Below are 13049 nucleotides of genomic sequence, written 5' to 3' on the forward strand. Positions count from 1 at the left end.
CATTTGACAGTCGGCTCTGCAGCGGCTTCTCCTCATTGGCTTATTGGAAGTACACACTGAGGCGTGACACGCATACTGCATGGCCATTGGCTACTGGAGCGCAGAGTGGAGACGTGGAACGCACATCGGGCATTTCCTGTTACCAGAGCAGAGAGTAGCACATTGTTCTGCCTAGTTCTGCCCTGGCAATGCAGGAGGGCGGTCTGTGCCCATAGGTAGGGCCCCAGAGGGCATTGGCTCCATACAGGGGACGTTCTGTAAGTGTCCTATAAATAGGAGGCCGTCCCCTGAAACCAGCTGTGGGGTCAGTGTAGATCAAATAGGGGGTCCTTGTGTGCCTATGTCCTAGTGCTCTGGAGACATTAGTAATAGTTGTAAACATCTGCATTGACATCTTCATCTTTGAGAAAAAGGCCACATCCCAGAAGATGCCGCGTAAGAAGCCGTTCAGCAACAAGCAGAAGAAGAAGCAGCTGCAGGACAAGCGAGAGCGCAAGCGCGGTATGTGTCATGTGACTGCCATGTGAGCGCTAGCGCGGTATGTGTCATGTGACTGCCATGTGAGCGCTAGCGCGGTATGTGTCATGTGACTGCCATGTGAGCGCTAGCGCGGTATGTGTCATGTGACTGCCATGTGAGCGCAAGCGTGGTATGTGTCATGTGACTGCCACGTGAGCGCAAGCGTGGTATGTGTCATGTGACTGCCACGTGAGCGCTAGCGCGGTATGTGTCATGTGACTGCCATATGAGCGCTAGCGCGGTATGTGTCATGTGACTGTCATGTGACTGCCACGTGAGCGCTAGCGCGGTATGTGTCATGTGACTGCCACGTGAGCGCTAGCGCGGTGTGTGTCATGTGACTGCCACGTGAGCGCTAGCGCGGTGTGTGTCATGTGACTGCCACGTGAGCGCTAGCGCGGTGTGTGTCATGTGACTGCCACGTGAGCGCTAGCGCGGTGTGTGTCATGTGACTGCCACGTGAGCGCTAGCGCGGTGTGTGTCATGTGACTGCCACGTGAGCGCTAGCGCGGTGTGTGTCATGTGACTGCCACGTGAGCGCTAGCGCGGTGTGTGTCATGTGACTGCCACGTGAGCGCTAGCGCGGTGTGTGTCATGCGACTGCCACGTGAGCGCTAGCGCGGTGTGTGTCATGCGACTGCCACGTGAGCGCTAGCGCGGTGTGTGTCATGCGACTGCCACGTGAGCGCTAGCGCGGTGTGTGTCATGTGACTGCCACGTGAGCGCTAGCGCTGTGTGTGTCATGTGACTGCCACGTGAGCGCTAGCGCGGTGTGTGTCATGTGACTGCCACGTGAGCGCTAGCGCGGTGTGTGTCATGTGACTGCCACGTGAGCGCTAGCGCGGTGTGTGTCATGTGACTGCCACGTGAGTGCATACACTATAATTGGCAGGCAGTTCTGTTGGGCACTTATGATGTCTGTGCATTTTTTTTCTTGCCAGGACCACTTGAGGCCGGCCGGTCCGAATCAAACAGCCGAAGCCAAAGCAGAGAACGTGGCGAGGAGAACACGGACACCTCAGACAGTGAGAGCGTCCGCCCCCAAGTGAGGAAAGTCAATCAGCAGCCGCAGATCTTCAGACCTGGAGAAAAAGGATATGACCCTAACAGGTCCGTCATCAAAATGAGTAACTAAAGTGAAAAGGGATTTTCCAGTATTCGGGACTTATCTGTATTGTAGGTGATCACCTGACCTGTAAGGAAACTGAGATGAGCTGCAGTGCCAAGTATAGCCACTATACAGTGTACTGTGCTTGGTAAGGGGAGCAGAAGTGACAGCTCTTTTGTGAACCCTTTGGTCTCTTCAGGTCCTTCAGATCAGATATTGATCACTTATCCTATAGGCGGGAGATGAAATCCTTTGAACTCTGACCTGTATCTTGTGCCCGTATACAGGTACAGACTATATCTAGAGAAAGAGAGCAAAGAAGAAATTGAACGCAGGAAGAAAGTCGCTCGCGAGAAGATATTGGAGCCGGTGGCAGAGACAGAACTGGAGGTGGATATAGAGAAGATCTACAGGCCGGGCTCAGGTAACGCTATAATGGAAAGTGTCACAGATGGAGAAGGTGACAACGGCTAATGATTTCCAGAATGAAAGGTTTGGATGAGACTGCGCAGACCCTTCACCTTACAGCACGGGGTGAGGGGTCTCTATGTGGGGCTTTGTGTGTCAGCATTGAGAGAAGAGCACAGACACAATGCCTGCAGTATGTGAGCGCAGGCTGCTGAGCACTGACATTCCCGGGCACAGCCATTAGTCAGCGACTAATCCAGTAATCACACACCACATGCAGTCATCATAGAAATCATCCCTTACCCTACATAATAATAATATTAAGCCATAGCTTTACTAATCATAGGGGACATATACAAATATAATAATACATGACAGAGCACAAACAGTCATATGGAACAATAGGGGAGGACACAAGAGCTTACAGTCTATGAGGATGAGGGGAGGACACAAGAGCTTACAGTCTATGAGGATGAGGGGAGGACACAAGAGCTTACAGTCTATGAGGATGAGGGGTGACACGAGCTTACCTTCTATGAGGATGAAGGGGGTGACACAAGAGCTTACCTTCTATGAGGATGAAGGGGGTGACACAAGAGCTTACAGTCTATGAGGATGAGGGGAGGACACAAGAGCTTACAGTCTATGAGGATGAGGGGAGGACACAAGAGCTTACAGTCTATGAGGATGAGGGGAGGACACAAGAGCTTGCAGTCTATGAGGATGAGGGGAGGACACAAGAGCTTACAGTCTATGATAGGCTTTCCTAAAGGTTTTTAGGGCACATTTGAAAGTTTGGAGGTTGGGTATTAGTCTGATAGTCCGGGGAAAAGCATTCCAGAGTATTGGTGCAGCTCGGGAAGACCTGATTGAGAGGTTCGAATAAATCCAACATCACTGGCAGATTGAAGAGCACAGGTTGGGCAATAGACTGAGATACGAGAGGAACAGTAGAGAGGTGCAGCATTGTGCAGAGCTTTGTGGATGAGGGTTATCATTTTATACTGTATACGGTAGGAGACAGGCAACCAGTGTAGGGACTGACATAGACTCGAGGCATCCGTGTAGAGTTCAGTTTGAAAGATAAGCCTGGCTGCTGAATTAAGAATAGACTGGAGAGGAGAGAGTTTAGTAAGTGGAAGACCCATTAGTAGGACCCATTACAGTAGTCTAGCGGAGAGTGAATCAGAGGGACAATTAGCATTTTGAGTGGAAAGTTTCCCCCATTTGTGGGGGAAGCCGAGAGTTGTGATAGACCTAGAGAGGAAGTTAGTTCTAAGAGCTGAGAGGCAGAAGGGGAAATGGGGGTATTAATAGGGATGTTAGTCTCCCAAGATGATAGTTGGAATGTCACAGGATAGAAAGTGATAGAGCCAAGAGGCAAAGTGGTCAAGTAACTGGTATGGTGAGCCAAAGGGACACTATACTACAGCCATACGAAGAGAGAATGGACGGAAAAGTCTGGGGGTGTTGACCTCAAAAGATGGCAAAGAGAGAGAGAGAGGGTACAGGATGAATGACCTGGAAAGTGCCTACCCCTCCTCCCTGCCCATTCTCCAGTCTGGAGCAGTGATAAAAGTGGAAGCCACCATAAGACAAAGCAGGGTGGGAGGCAGAGTCATCATGCTTGATCCATGTTTCAGTGATGGCCAGCAGGTCAAAGGACTTAGAAAGAAAGAGGTCATGAACAGATTCTAGTTTATTGCACCTACAGCGGGCATTTCATAGGGAACATTTAATATGGGTTATGGGTGCAGAAGAAGGGATGGACTGAATTTTGGTAAGGTTAGTAGGGTTTCTGTGTGAAGTGTTAAAATGAGCAGAAGGTGGGCCTGGGTTAGGAGAGGTGTCAAGCAAGAATGAGGAAGAGTGACAAAAGATGCTTCAGAGACTTTCCGAGAAGTTATTTCTTGCTTTAGCACAGAACATTGGGATAGGTTAGTATGGTTACATAAAGTATAGGGTGTGTGAGTGGTGTGAAGAAGTGAGGCATTGACGTGGATAGTTGGTTTGGATGGTAGGTAAGTAAAACGACCATAGAAAATGGGAAAAACAGTAAAGATATTTAGACAAAAATAGTTTTTGTCTGTCTTCTTACCTGTCTCCTGCCCTATCTAACTGCAATGTACAACAGCGGCAGCACACTTGTCAGAATATTATGCTGCAATGTATAGCTGCAGCAGCACACATGTCAGAATATTATGCTGCAATGTATAGCTGCAGCAGCACACTTGTCAGAATATTATACTGCAATGTATAACTGCAGCAGCACACATGTCAGAATATTATACTGCAATGTATAACTGCAGCAGCACACATGTCAGAATATTATACTGCAATGTATAATTGCGGCAGCACACTTGTCAGAATATTATACTGCAATGTATAACTGCAGCAGCACACATGTCAGAATATTATACTGCAATGTATAACTGCAGCAGCACACATGTCAGAATATTATACTGCAATGTATAGCTGCGGCAGCACACTTGTCAGAATATTATACTGCAATGTATAGCTGCGGCAGCACACTTGTCAGAATATTATACTGCAATGTATAATTGCGGCAGCACACTTGTCAGAATATTATACTGCAATGTATAGCTGCGGCAGCACACTTGTCAGAATATTATACTGCAATGTATAGCTGCAGCAGCACACTTGTCAGAATATTATACTGCAATGTATAGCTGCAGCAGCACACTTGTCAGAATATTATACTGAAGAACATAGATGATCAGTAGGACCTACTGATAAACCATCCCTTACAAACCTTATAAACCATCCCTTACCCCACATCAATCACACTGTGCCATATCTACCCAATCACAGGTTCTCCCGAAAGTGACACTATATTATTTACATTCCATCATATTATGTATGATGCTGAAGGCCTAGATAACACAGGATACTGACAGTATGGACATTGCTAAAGGAAGTCTACCATCAAAATTCATCATTATAAACCAGGGACATTACTCATAGATCCAGGCACCATGACTGTGGTATCTTCTTATATTTGTAATCCATGGCCTCCTTCCTTCTAACAGCAACTTTTAAAATTATGCTAATGAGCCATACGGATTCGGGGGGGTGTTACTAGAACCCCTCCATACTGTAGCTTTACAGTTTGTTACACTGTCTCCCCCTCTGTCTGCTCCTTTAGTATTCCCCTCCCTCTGTATGATGTGATCTCACTGCAGCAGAGCAGGTTGCAGCATACAACAGGAGGTGGAAATGCACCTGTACAGTGTAATGGCCTGATAAGCTACAGCCCGGCGGGGCTCTGGTACCCCTCCCTCCGGAGATCCTCAGGCACATCTAAAGCGCTATGGAATTTGATGCTGCTATGTAAAGATAATTATTATTATTACTACTACTGTATAATAATTTGATCTTTTCAGTTCTGGACTTCCCAAAAAGGCCGGCGTGGAGCTATGAGATGAGTAAGGAGGCTGTTCTGTCCCAGGAGGAAAGGTCCTTTAAGGAATACCTGCAGAAGATTTACGAGAAGCACACACCGCAGGAGCTCAGCTACTTCGATCACAACCTGGAGGTGAGGTGCCAGTCCCCATGGGGCAGGCTAATTGCAGTGTTTGTAGATAGGGGAAGCTGCTGAGCCGTGTTTCTCTGGTGCTGCCTCAGATAGTTCAAAGCAAACCTCTTTTATCACTATAATTAATATTGCATCAATTTAATGGTCCGACTACTGATTCCCAAGCCTTGGCTTAAAGGGGTTGTCTGTTTTTTTTCATCAAACACAACTGGTTGACCCCCGCACTGACCAACTGTTCTGCTCCAAAAGCTGATCGATGTGGACTCCTTTGGTGGAATCATTTTGTTTCTGATTATCTATCTTACAGATCAATCACAAATGTCCCCTTTTAGGAAGGTTGTTAGTGCGATTAATAGTCCTTCAATAAAGAAAACCTCAAGGAATAAACTAAAATTGGTTCATGTATTTTGGTCATTTTCTTCCTACTTTAGACCTGGCGCCAGCTCTGGAGAGTCCTGGAGATGTCAGACATTGTCCTGCTGATAACAGACATCCGCCACCCGGTCAGTGCATATATTGTATTGTAACTGCAGGACAAGTGTCCTGGGGGCGGAGCATGGCATCTGTCTATGGTGGTTTTTGATTTATGTTTGAAACTATGACTATTGATGACTGTTCTGTGTGGTCTTCTGGGCAGGTGTTACATTTCTCCCCCGCCCTCTATGACTATGTGACTCAAGAACTGGGCCGCTCACTGATCCTTGTACTCAATAAAATTGACCTTGCTCCCCCCTCACTGGTGGTGGCCTGGAAGCATTATTTTCAGGAGAAGTTTCCACAAGTCCATGTGGTCTGTTTTACCTCCTACCCAAGACATCCTGATGAAGAGCAAGACCCATCTGCAGGTAAGACCATCCTCACCTCGTTATCTCTTTAATAAGTGACATCATCAGTGGGATGTCACAGTCAAACATCACGACTATCGTCCTCCGATGGCTGCTGTGGTCACATGTTGTGTGTGGCATCACTCCTGTGCACACATGATGTGATATCACTACTATGGTTCTCTGAAGGCTGTCAGGGTCACATGACGTGACGTGACATCACTGGTATAGTCATCCGATTAGGGCTGAGGAATCGGTAGGTCAATTTTTTAACTCCACAGTCTTGTTTTCCTGGTCACTCTAGCAGTGCTGAGATAAATGGGCCATTCCTTCCTAGTGCCTTTTTCTTCTGAACTGTAGCAGAGGAGCTTCACGTACTGAGCATGTACATAAAGTGCAGCAACATTCATCTCAACTAAAAGCCTGAAAAAGGATGCACAACCCGTGCCGACAGGCCACATGCAGCCCGTTAAGCTATAAGATGCATCCCGCACCCTGATGACAGTCCAATGAGCATTTCCATAACTGATAGAAGCGTTAATTGCTACAGAGCTGAGCAGTATGACATTGTGACCCTTGGACCAATAAATGTTGCTCACCCTTGGCCTAACTCTTAGATCAGAAATAGAACAGACATTAAAAGGAAATGTTATAATTTATTACATGTTTTTGCAGTCGGTCCATTTATTCCTCCTTCCGATGGTTGCTCCGGTCACATGATTCACACATGGTTTTCCTACTTTTTTAATCAGTATTTAAGAAGCGCAGGAAGAAGCGTCGGGCTTGGAACGCCGCCCTGGGGCCTAATCAGCTTCTGCGAGCCTGTGAGATCATCACTGCTGGAAACGGTAATGACTTGTCATCATCACGACTGTCGTCTCCTCATCACTATCCTCCAGTACGTTTCCAACCCTTGTGTCCCTTCAGTTGACCTCACATCCTGGAGAGAGAAGATCGAGAGGGACTCGGCCGCACTACTGAGCGCCGCAGGAAGGGAAGACGACCAAGAGGAGAAGGACGTAGATGAGATGGATGTTGTGGTTGCCCAGCAGGTGACTGATGCAGAACTGGGGGCCCCCAGCAGAGAGCGCTATAAGGATGGGGTGCTGAGCATCGGCTGTGTAGGTAAGATGTGATCCAATCATGAAGCAACCAGTAACACACTGAGAGGTAACCCAGCCAGTCCTAGTATTAAAGGGACATAAAATGTAACTTGTAACCAGCTGCACTGTTAAAGGGATTGTTGTGACTGATAAGAGGAACCCTTGAAGATTTCAGCCTATGGGTTTGAAGTAATAGAAATCAATGGGGAGGGAAGGGGGGAGGAGTGACGCAGATATGAACAGAAGCTGCTGGAGCTTATGGTAAGTTTTTTTCTTTCCCCAAGTGCTTTATTCCAAGGTCAGTACTTCTTTATATTGTTCTCTATGAGCCATGCCTGCAGTCATGGTGCACAGCCATCACACAGACCACTGGTCAACCCCTTTCATTTCCTGTTCCTCTCGTTTGCAGGATTCCCGAATGTCGGAAAGTCCTCGCTGATCAATGGACTGGTTGGAAGAAAGATTGTCAGCGTTTCACGAACGCCGGGTCATACCAAATACTTTCAGACGTATTTCCTGACATCCACCGTGCGCCTCTGCGACTGCCCCGGCCTCATCTTCCCATCACTTATAGACAAGCAGCAGCAGGTGAATATCTCTATATAATCTATATAAGCAGGTGAATATCTCTATATAATGAGACACCCCTTCCAGGTGTCAGCAGTGTATAAGGCACAGCGTTATATAGGTCATGTGATCTTTTTGAACGGGCACATCAATTGCTCCTTCACAATAAGGACACTAAAAATGTGAGGTGCACTTATCTCTCTGACAGCTGCTGGCAGGAATCTACCCTATCGCTCAGATTCAGGAGCCGTATACCTCTGTAGGATATCTGTCCTGCCGAATCCAGATACCCAAGCTCCTCAAGCTCAACAATCCAGATGGACAAGATCAGGGCTGGACGGCCTGGGGCATCTGTGAAGGTGTGTAACTATTTATACTGTATATACCTCTAAGAGGAGGGGTAGATACTATATATACTTGGCATAGGAGGGGTGGATGCTATATATATACTTTAAACACCTCTCATAGTATAATCCAATTCTATGTGTACACATTTACTGTAGTAAGAGGTTTTACATTTTATTCCTCTCCCACATTCAGCCTGGGCAGATAAACGCGGCTACAAGACCGCCAAAGCCTCCCGCAGTGACACGTATCGGGGTGCCAACAGTCTCCTGCGCCTCGCTGTAGATGGACGACTCTGCATGTGTATGCGGCCACCCGGATACTCCCATCAGAAAGGTAGGACCTCAACTGAACTACGGAGTATAATACAGGATGTAACTGTACAGTATAAATAATGTTATGTATGTTCACAGTGACTGCACCAGCAGAATAGTGAGTGCAGCTCTGGGGTATAATACAGGATGTAACTCAGGATCAGTAAAGTATAAATAATGTCATGTATGTACACAGTGACTGCACCAGCAGCAGAATAGTGAGTGCAGCTCTGGAGTATAATACAGGATGTAACTCAGGATCAGTACAGGATAAGTAATGTCATGTATGTACACAGTGACTGCACCAGCAGCAGAATAGTGAGTGGAGCTCTGGAGTATAATACAGGATGTAACTCAGGATCAGTACAGGATAAGTAATGTCATGTATGTACACAGTGACTCCACCAGCAGAACAATGAGTGGAGCTCTGGAGTATAATACAGGATGTAACTCGGGGTCAGTACAGGATAAGTAATGTCATGTATGTACACAGTGACTCCACCAGCAGAACAGTGAGTGCAGCTCTGGAGTATAATTTATCTGGGGATAATTTTTCTCATCCAGTGTGTGGGAAATTCTTTGGTTGTTATTTTTTTTTTCTTACAGAGACGTGGGAGAAACACACAGAAACGCTGGAAATGGTTTCCCACATTCAAACACGAGGACAATGTGATAGTCGCTCCTCAGCTGGTGAAGAAGACGAGGAGGAGATCTCCAGCTCTGGTGAAGAAGAAGAAGAGCGTGATCGTGATGCAGATGAGGAGGAGGATGAAGATGAAGACTCCACTGAGCTTCAACCCAAGAAAGGCGCCAAAAGTAAAACTGCTGATGTCAATCCCTTTGCCCTCCTGGGTGAGGATGAGTGTTGAGGTTTCGGGTCTCCAGTACAGGTGAGGGGATCACCTCTATAGAAAATCCTTCCCATGATTCACTTACTGCACAGGAATCTCTGAGGTGAAGCGGACATGACCCATTTCTGTTCCCTGTACACTCCATAGCGGTGTCCCGCTACTTGCGGCTTCTCACACAACTACAACTCCCAGCATGCTCAGGAGTCACAGTATATGTGACCACTGCTCCAGAGTTTGCAGATTTATGAAGGTTTCTTGAGTTATTTCATATAAGTAATGCATATTGAAAAACCTGTTAAACAAGATGAAGCCTCCTTATAAGGCCACACCCCCTTAAAGGGGCTCCATAGTTTCATTATGCCACATTCATGTATTATTGTATAGGTTACAAGACAAGAGACTGGTGCTGTATGGGGAATGTGTGTATTATTATACAGTATTTCTACATGGACGAGCTGAAGACATTACCCAGAGGTAATGATCATACATTATGTATATAGCACTATATAGCCTCCCCACATAGTGCCAGACCCTGACATCTCACCTTGGCGGCTGACTAGACATTACATAATGGTACATGGTGTTATGGTGTTCATATGCCCCTAAAATAACAAATGGAAAAAAAAAATCACCTACCATTTGATCTACGCAGCTCCATGCTGATGTGTGTGCGTCTCCATGGTTACAGACTACACATAAAAAAAAAAAAGTGTTTTTTGCTTACTCTTGCTACTTCTTATCTAGAGAGTAGATGGAATGAAGGATGGTATGTTACATTTGCTCTCCAGGTTTCCAGGACCAACCACAGCTGTATGAACTGGATCTGCCATTCTTTTAGCGATATGCAACTTGGGTCAAGTAGTACTAAAGCTTTTTCAGTGCAGACTGGGCCAGAACACAGACTAAAATGGTCATGTGATCTGCACGGGAGCTTTATACGCAAAACGATAGACATTATATCAGCTGCATTAGAGTAATAAAACAGTGATTGCGAAAGTATACACAGCCCATAAACCGTTGTATGCTGAGACTATAAAATCCTTTAAGCAAGGCGGCTGTAATGTCCCCATAGCATTTCCACCTATGAGCCTCACTGACAGGCCCAGGTCACACATAAATTTCTCTGAGGTGATTTTTCTCCCCCAACCCTGGTACATTTAGTTACAGGGTCAGACATAACTTTCTCTGAGGTTTTTTTTTCTCCCCCAACCCTGGTACATTGTGTTACAGGGTCAGACATAACTTTCTCTGAGGTGATTTTCTCCCCCACCCTTGTACATTGTGTTACAGGGTCAGACATAACTTTCTCTGAGGTGATTTTCTCCCCTACCCTTGTACATTGTGTTACAGGGTCAGATATAACTTTCTCTGAGGTGATTTTCTCCCCCACCCTGGTACATTGTGTTACAGGGTCAGATATAACTTTCTCTGAGGTGATTTTCTCCCCCACCCTGGTACATTGTGTTACAGGGTCAGATATAACTTTCTCTGAGGTGATTTTCTCCCCCACCCTGGTACATTGTGTTACAGGGTCAGATATAACTTTCTCTGAGGTGATTTTCTTTTCCTCCCCTGTAATATTGTGTGTATTATAGGCACCACATTTGTTAAGAGTGAAAATTTCCTAGCCACCTCCCTTTCAGACCCTGCAGGCCGTAAGGGCGGCCATTTTGTGGCCTAATACACAATACACTGAATAACTGGGATCATAATTCGGGTCTGAGGGAATCCGGTTCCTTGTGACCAATACATCTCACTATAAATCCAGCTCTCACAAGATGGCTGCTTTTGCTATGACTACACCCGGCCACATTCATTCCTTCCTAATAAAATGGCCTCCAGTAGGTCTGTGAGGGGCAGAGTGAAGGGTGTATTCGGGGTCTTGTATTCTCCTCAGCTGATCTGCTTCTATTTACTACATTTATGTGCTTTTCCATATACTGTATATATCATATGGATGGGGGGAACCAAGGTGCTAAGTATAACCGAATCTGTATTACTATTCCTATAGAAATTGAACTTGATGTGAGATTTGACCAAGCAGAATTGCACAGCGTCTCCATCTTCCTTGCCTTGAGCTTCATGGACTTGTGAGGTTGGGTTGCATAAAATTGAAGGTCCATCTTCATAACCTAATTGTGTGTGATAGAAATAACAAAGCAACGTTGCATGTTATTTTAATGCAAAATGTTATGTGTTTGCAGCTCCTGTGCAGACCTGTGTGTTTCCATAGAGACAGGCTACACACTGCACAGCCTGACCCATCTCTGTCTTCTGCTTCTGACTAAGTCAGTTTTATTAGGCAGTAGAGTTACAAGATCTGTTGCAATGAAGACACATAGCTTGGCATGGGGGCTGTATACAAAAAAATGGATTAGTAATTATTAAAGGGGTGTCACTGAAAATAACTTTTTACAGGGTGAGTCTAAAGTCCCTGGAAACCCTTTTATTTTTTAAACTAAGGTGGAAATGACATATCTGACACCCCAGTAAGTATCGTTTGAGGGGTTATATTTAGAAGACGGCCAGCATCTTGAAGAATCAAAAGAATTTTTGTTTTCCAATGGGAATCTTATCATATCAAAGAAAACCAAAATTGTCTCAGGAAATCAATTTCTGCAATCATGCTTGTAATATCTTTTGTACCGTATTTTTCAGATTATAAAGCGCACCATCAATAAATGCCTGCTAAAATGTCTAGGTTCATATATAAGGCACACCTGATTATAAGGATGAATGACCAGAAGGTGGCAGACCTGTGCAGAGTTTAAGGCAACTGTTGTTTGTAAGTACGGTTCATATATAAGGCGCACCTTTGATTTCTGAGAAAATCAAAGGATTTCTTTGTGCGCTCATAGTCCAAAAAATACGGTACTTCAAAAGTTATCGGCACAGAAAGTGGCAACAACAACAACCGGGAACGTTCCCTGTGATGCACAGCAGTGTGCTTTGTCCCTGGTGCTGAACACAGAGCTGTAGACGCTAGATCTAATTGTTGAGAATCTATAGGTAATCTCTAGTGATATTGCAGGTAATTTTGGTCCTCTGAGACGTTTGGCTCACTCTTTAGATTTGTGGGGTCCAGCAGTTGACAAGAATAAGGGTCTGCGCCCCTATCCCTAGCTGCCACTCTATTCATTCCATTCTGTAGGCTGTGGGGTCAAGTCATTCCCTGTACTTTGGGTAGGGGGGATATGTTATTTCAATGGAAAACCCCTTTAAGAACGAGTGTTTTGTGAGTAATAAATGGCCCGGCCCTATAAGTAGAATGAGAGGGTACTGTCACCTTTATAAGGCAGTTATCCCGGCGGCCCTTGTACCATAATGACGCCCCTACCTCACATCCGGTATGCCCTCTCGGCCTCAAGGCCCATGGGTCCTGGGTTTCTGGTGGATTTCATGGCTTCAGATCTCTATTTTGCTGTAAACAAATAAATATAATTCTATTTACTGA

General features: G+C 45.7%; 1 protein-coding gene across 1 annotated transcript; it reads left to right on the plus strand.

Moving 5' to 3' along the window:
• The first annotated feature begins 8 nt into the window (after positions 1–8).
• GNL1 (G protein nucleolar 1 (putative)) lies at positions 9–13049 on the plus strand. Its single transcript, XM_072124544.1, has 13 exons — positions 9–501; positions 1461–1629; positions 1915–2051; positions 5440–5591; positions 6023–6094; positions 6229–6436; positions 7168–7263; positions 7343–7540; positions 7928–8106; positions 8294–8444; positions 8626–8766; positions 9351–9634; positions 11607–13049. Exons 1-12 carry the CDS (start codon positions 429–431, stop codon positions 9611–9613), a joined length of 1839 nt encoding a protein of 612 aa, XP_071980645.1. The 5' UTR covers positions 9–428; the 3' UTR covers positions 9614–9634; positions 11607–13049.

This window comes from Engystomops pustulosus, chromosome 9 (assembly GCF_040894005.1).
Source record: "Engystomops pustulosus chromosome 9, aEngPut4.maternal, whole genome shotgun sequence".
In the NCBI taxonomy this organism is placed as follows: Eukaryota; Metazoa; Chordata; class Amphibia; order Anura; family Leptodactylidae; genus Engystomops; species Engystomops pustulosus.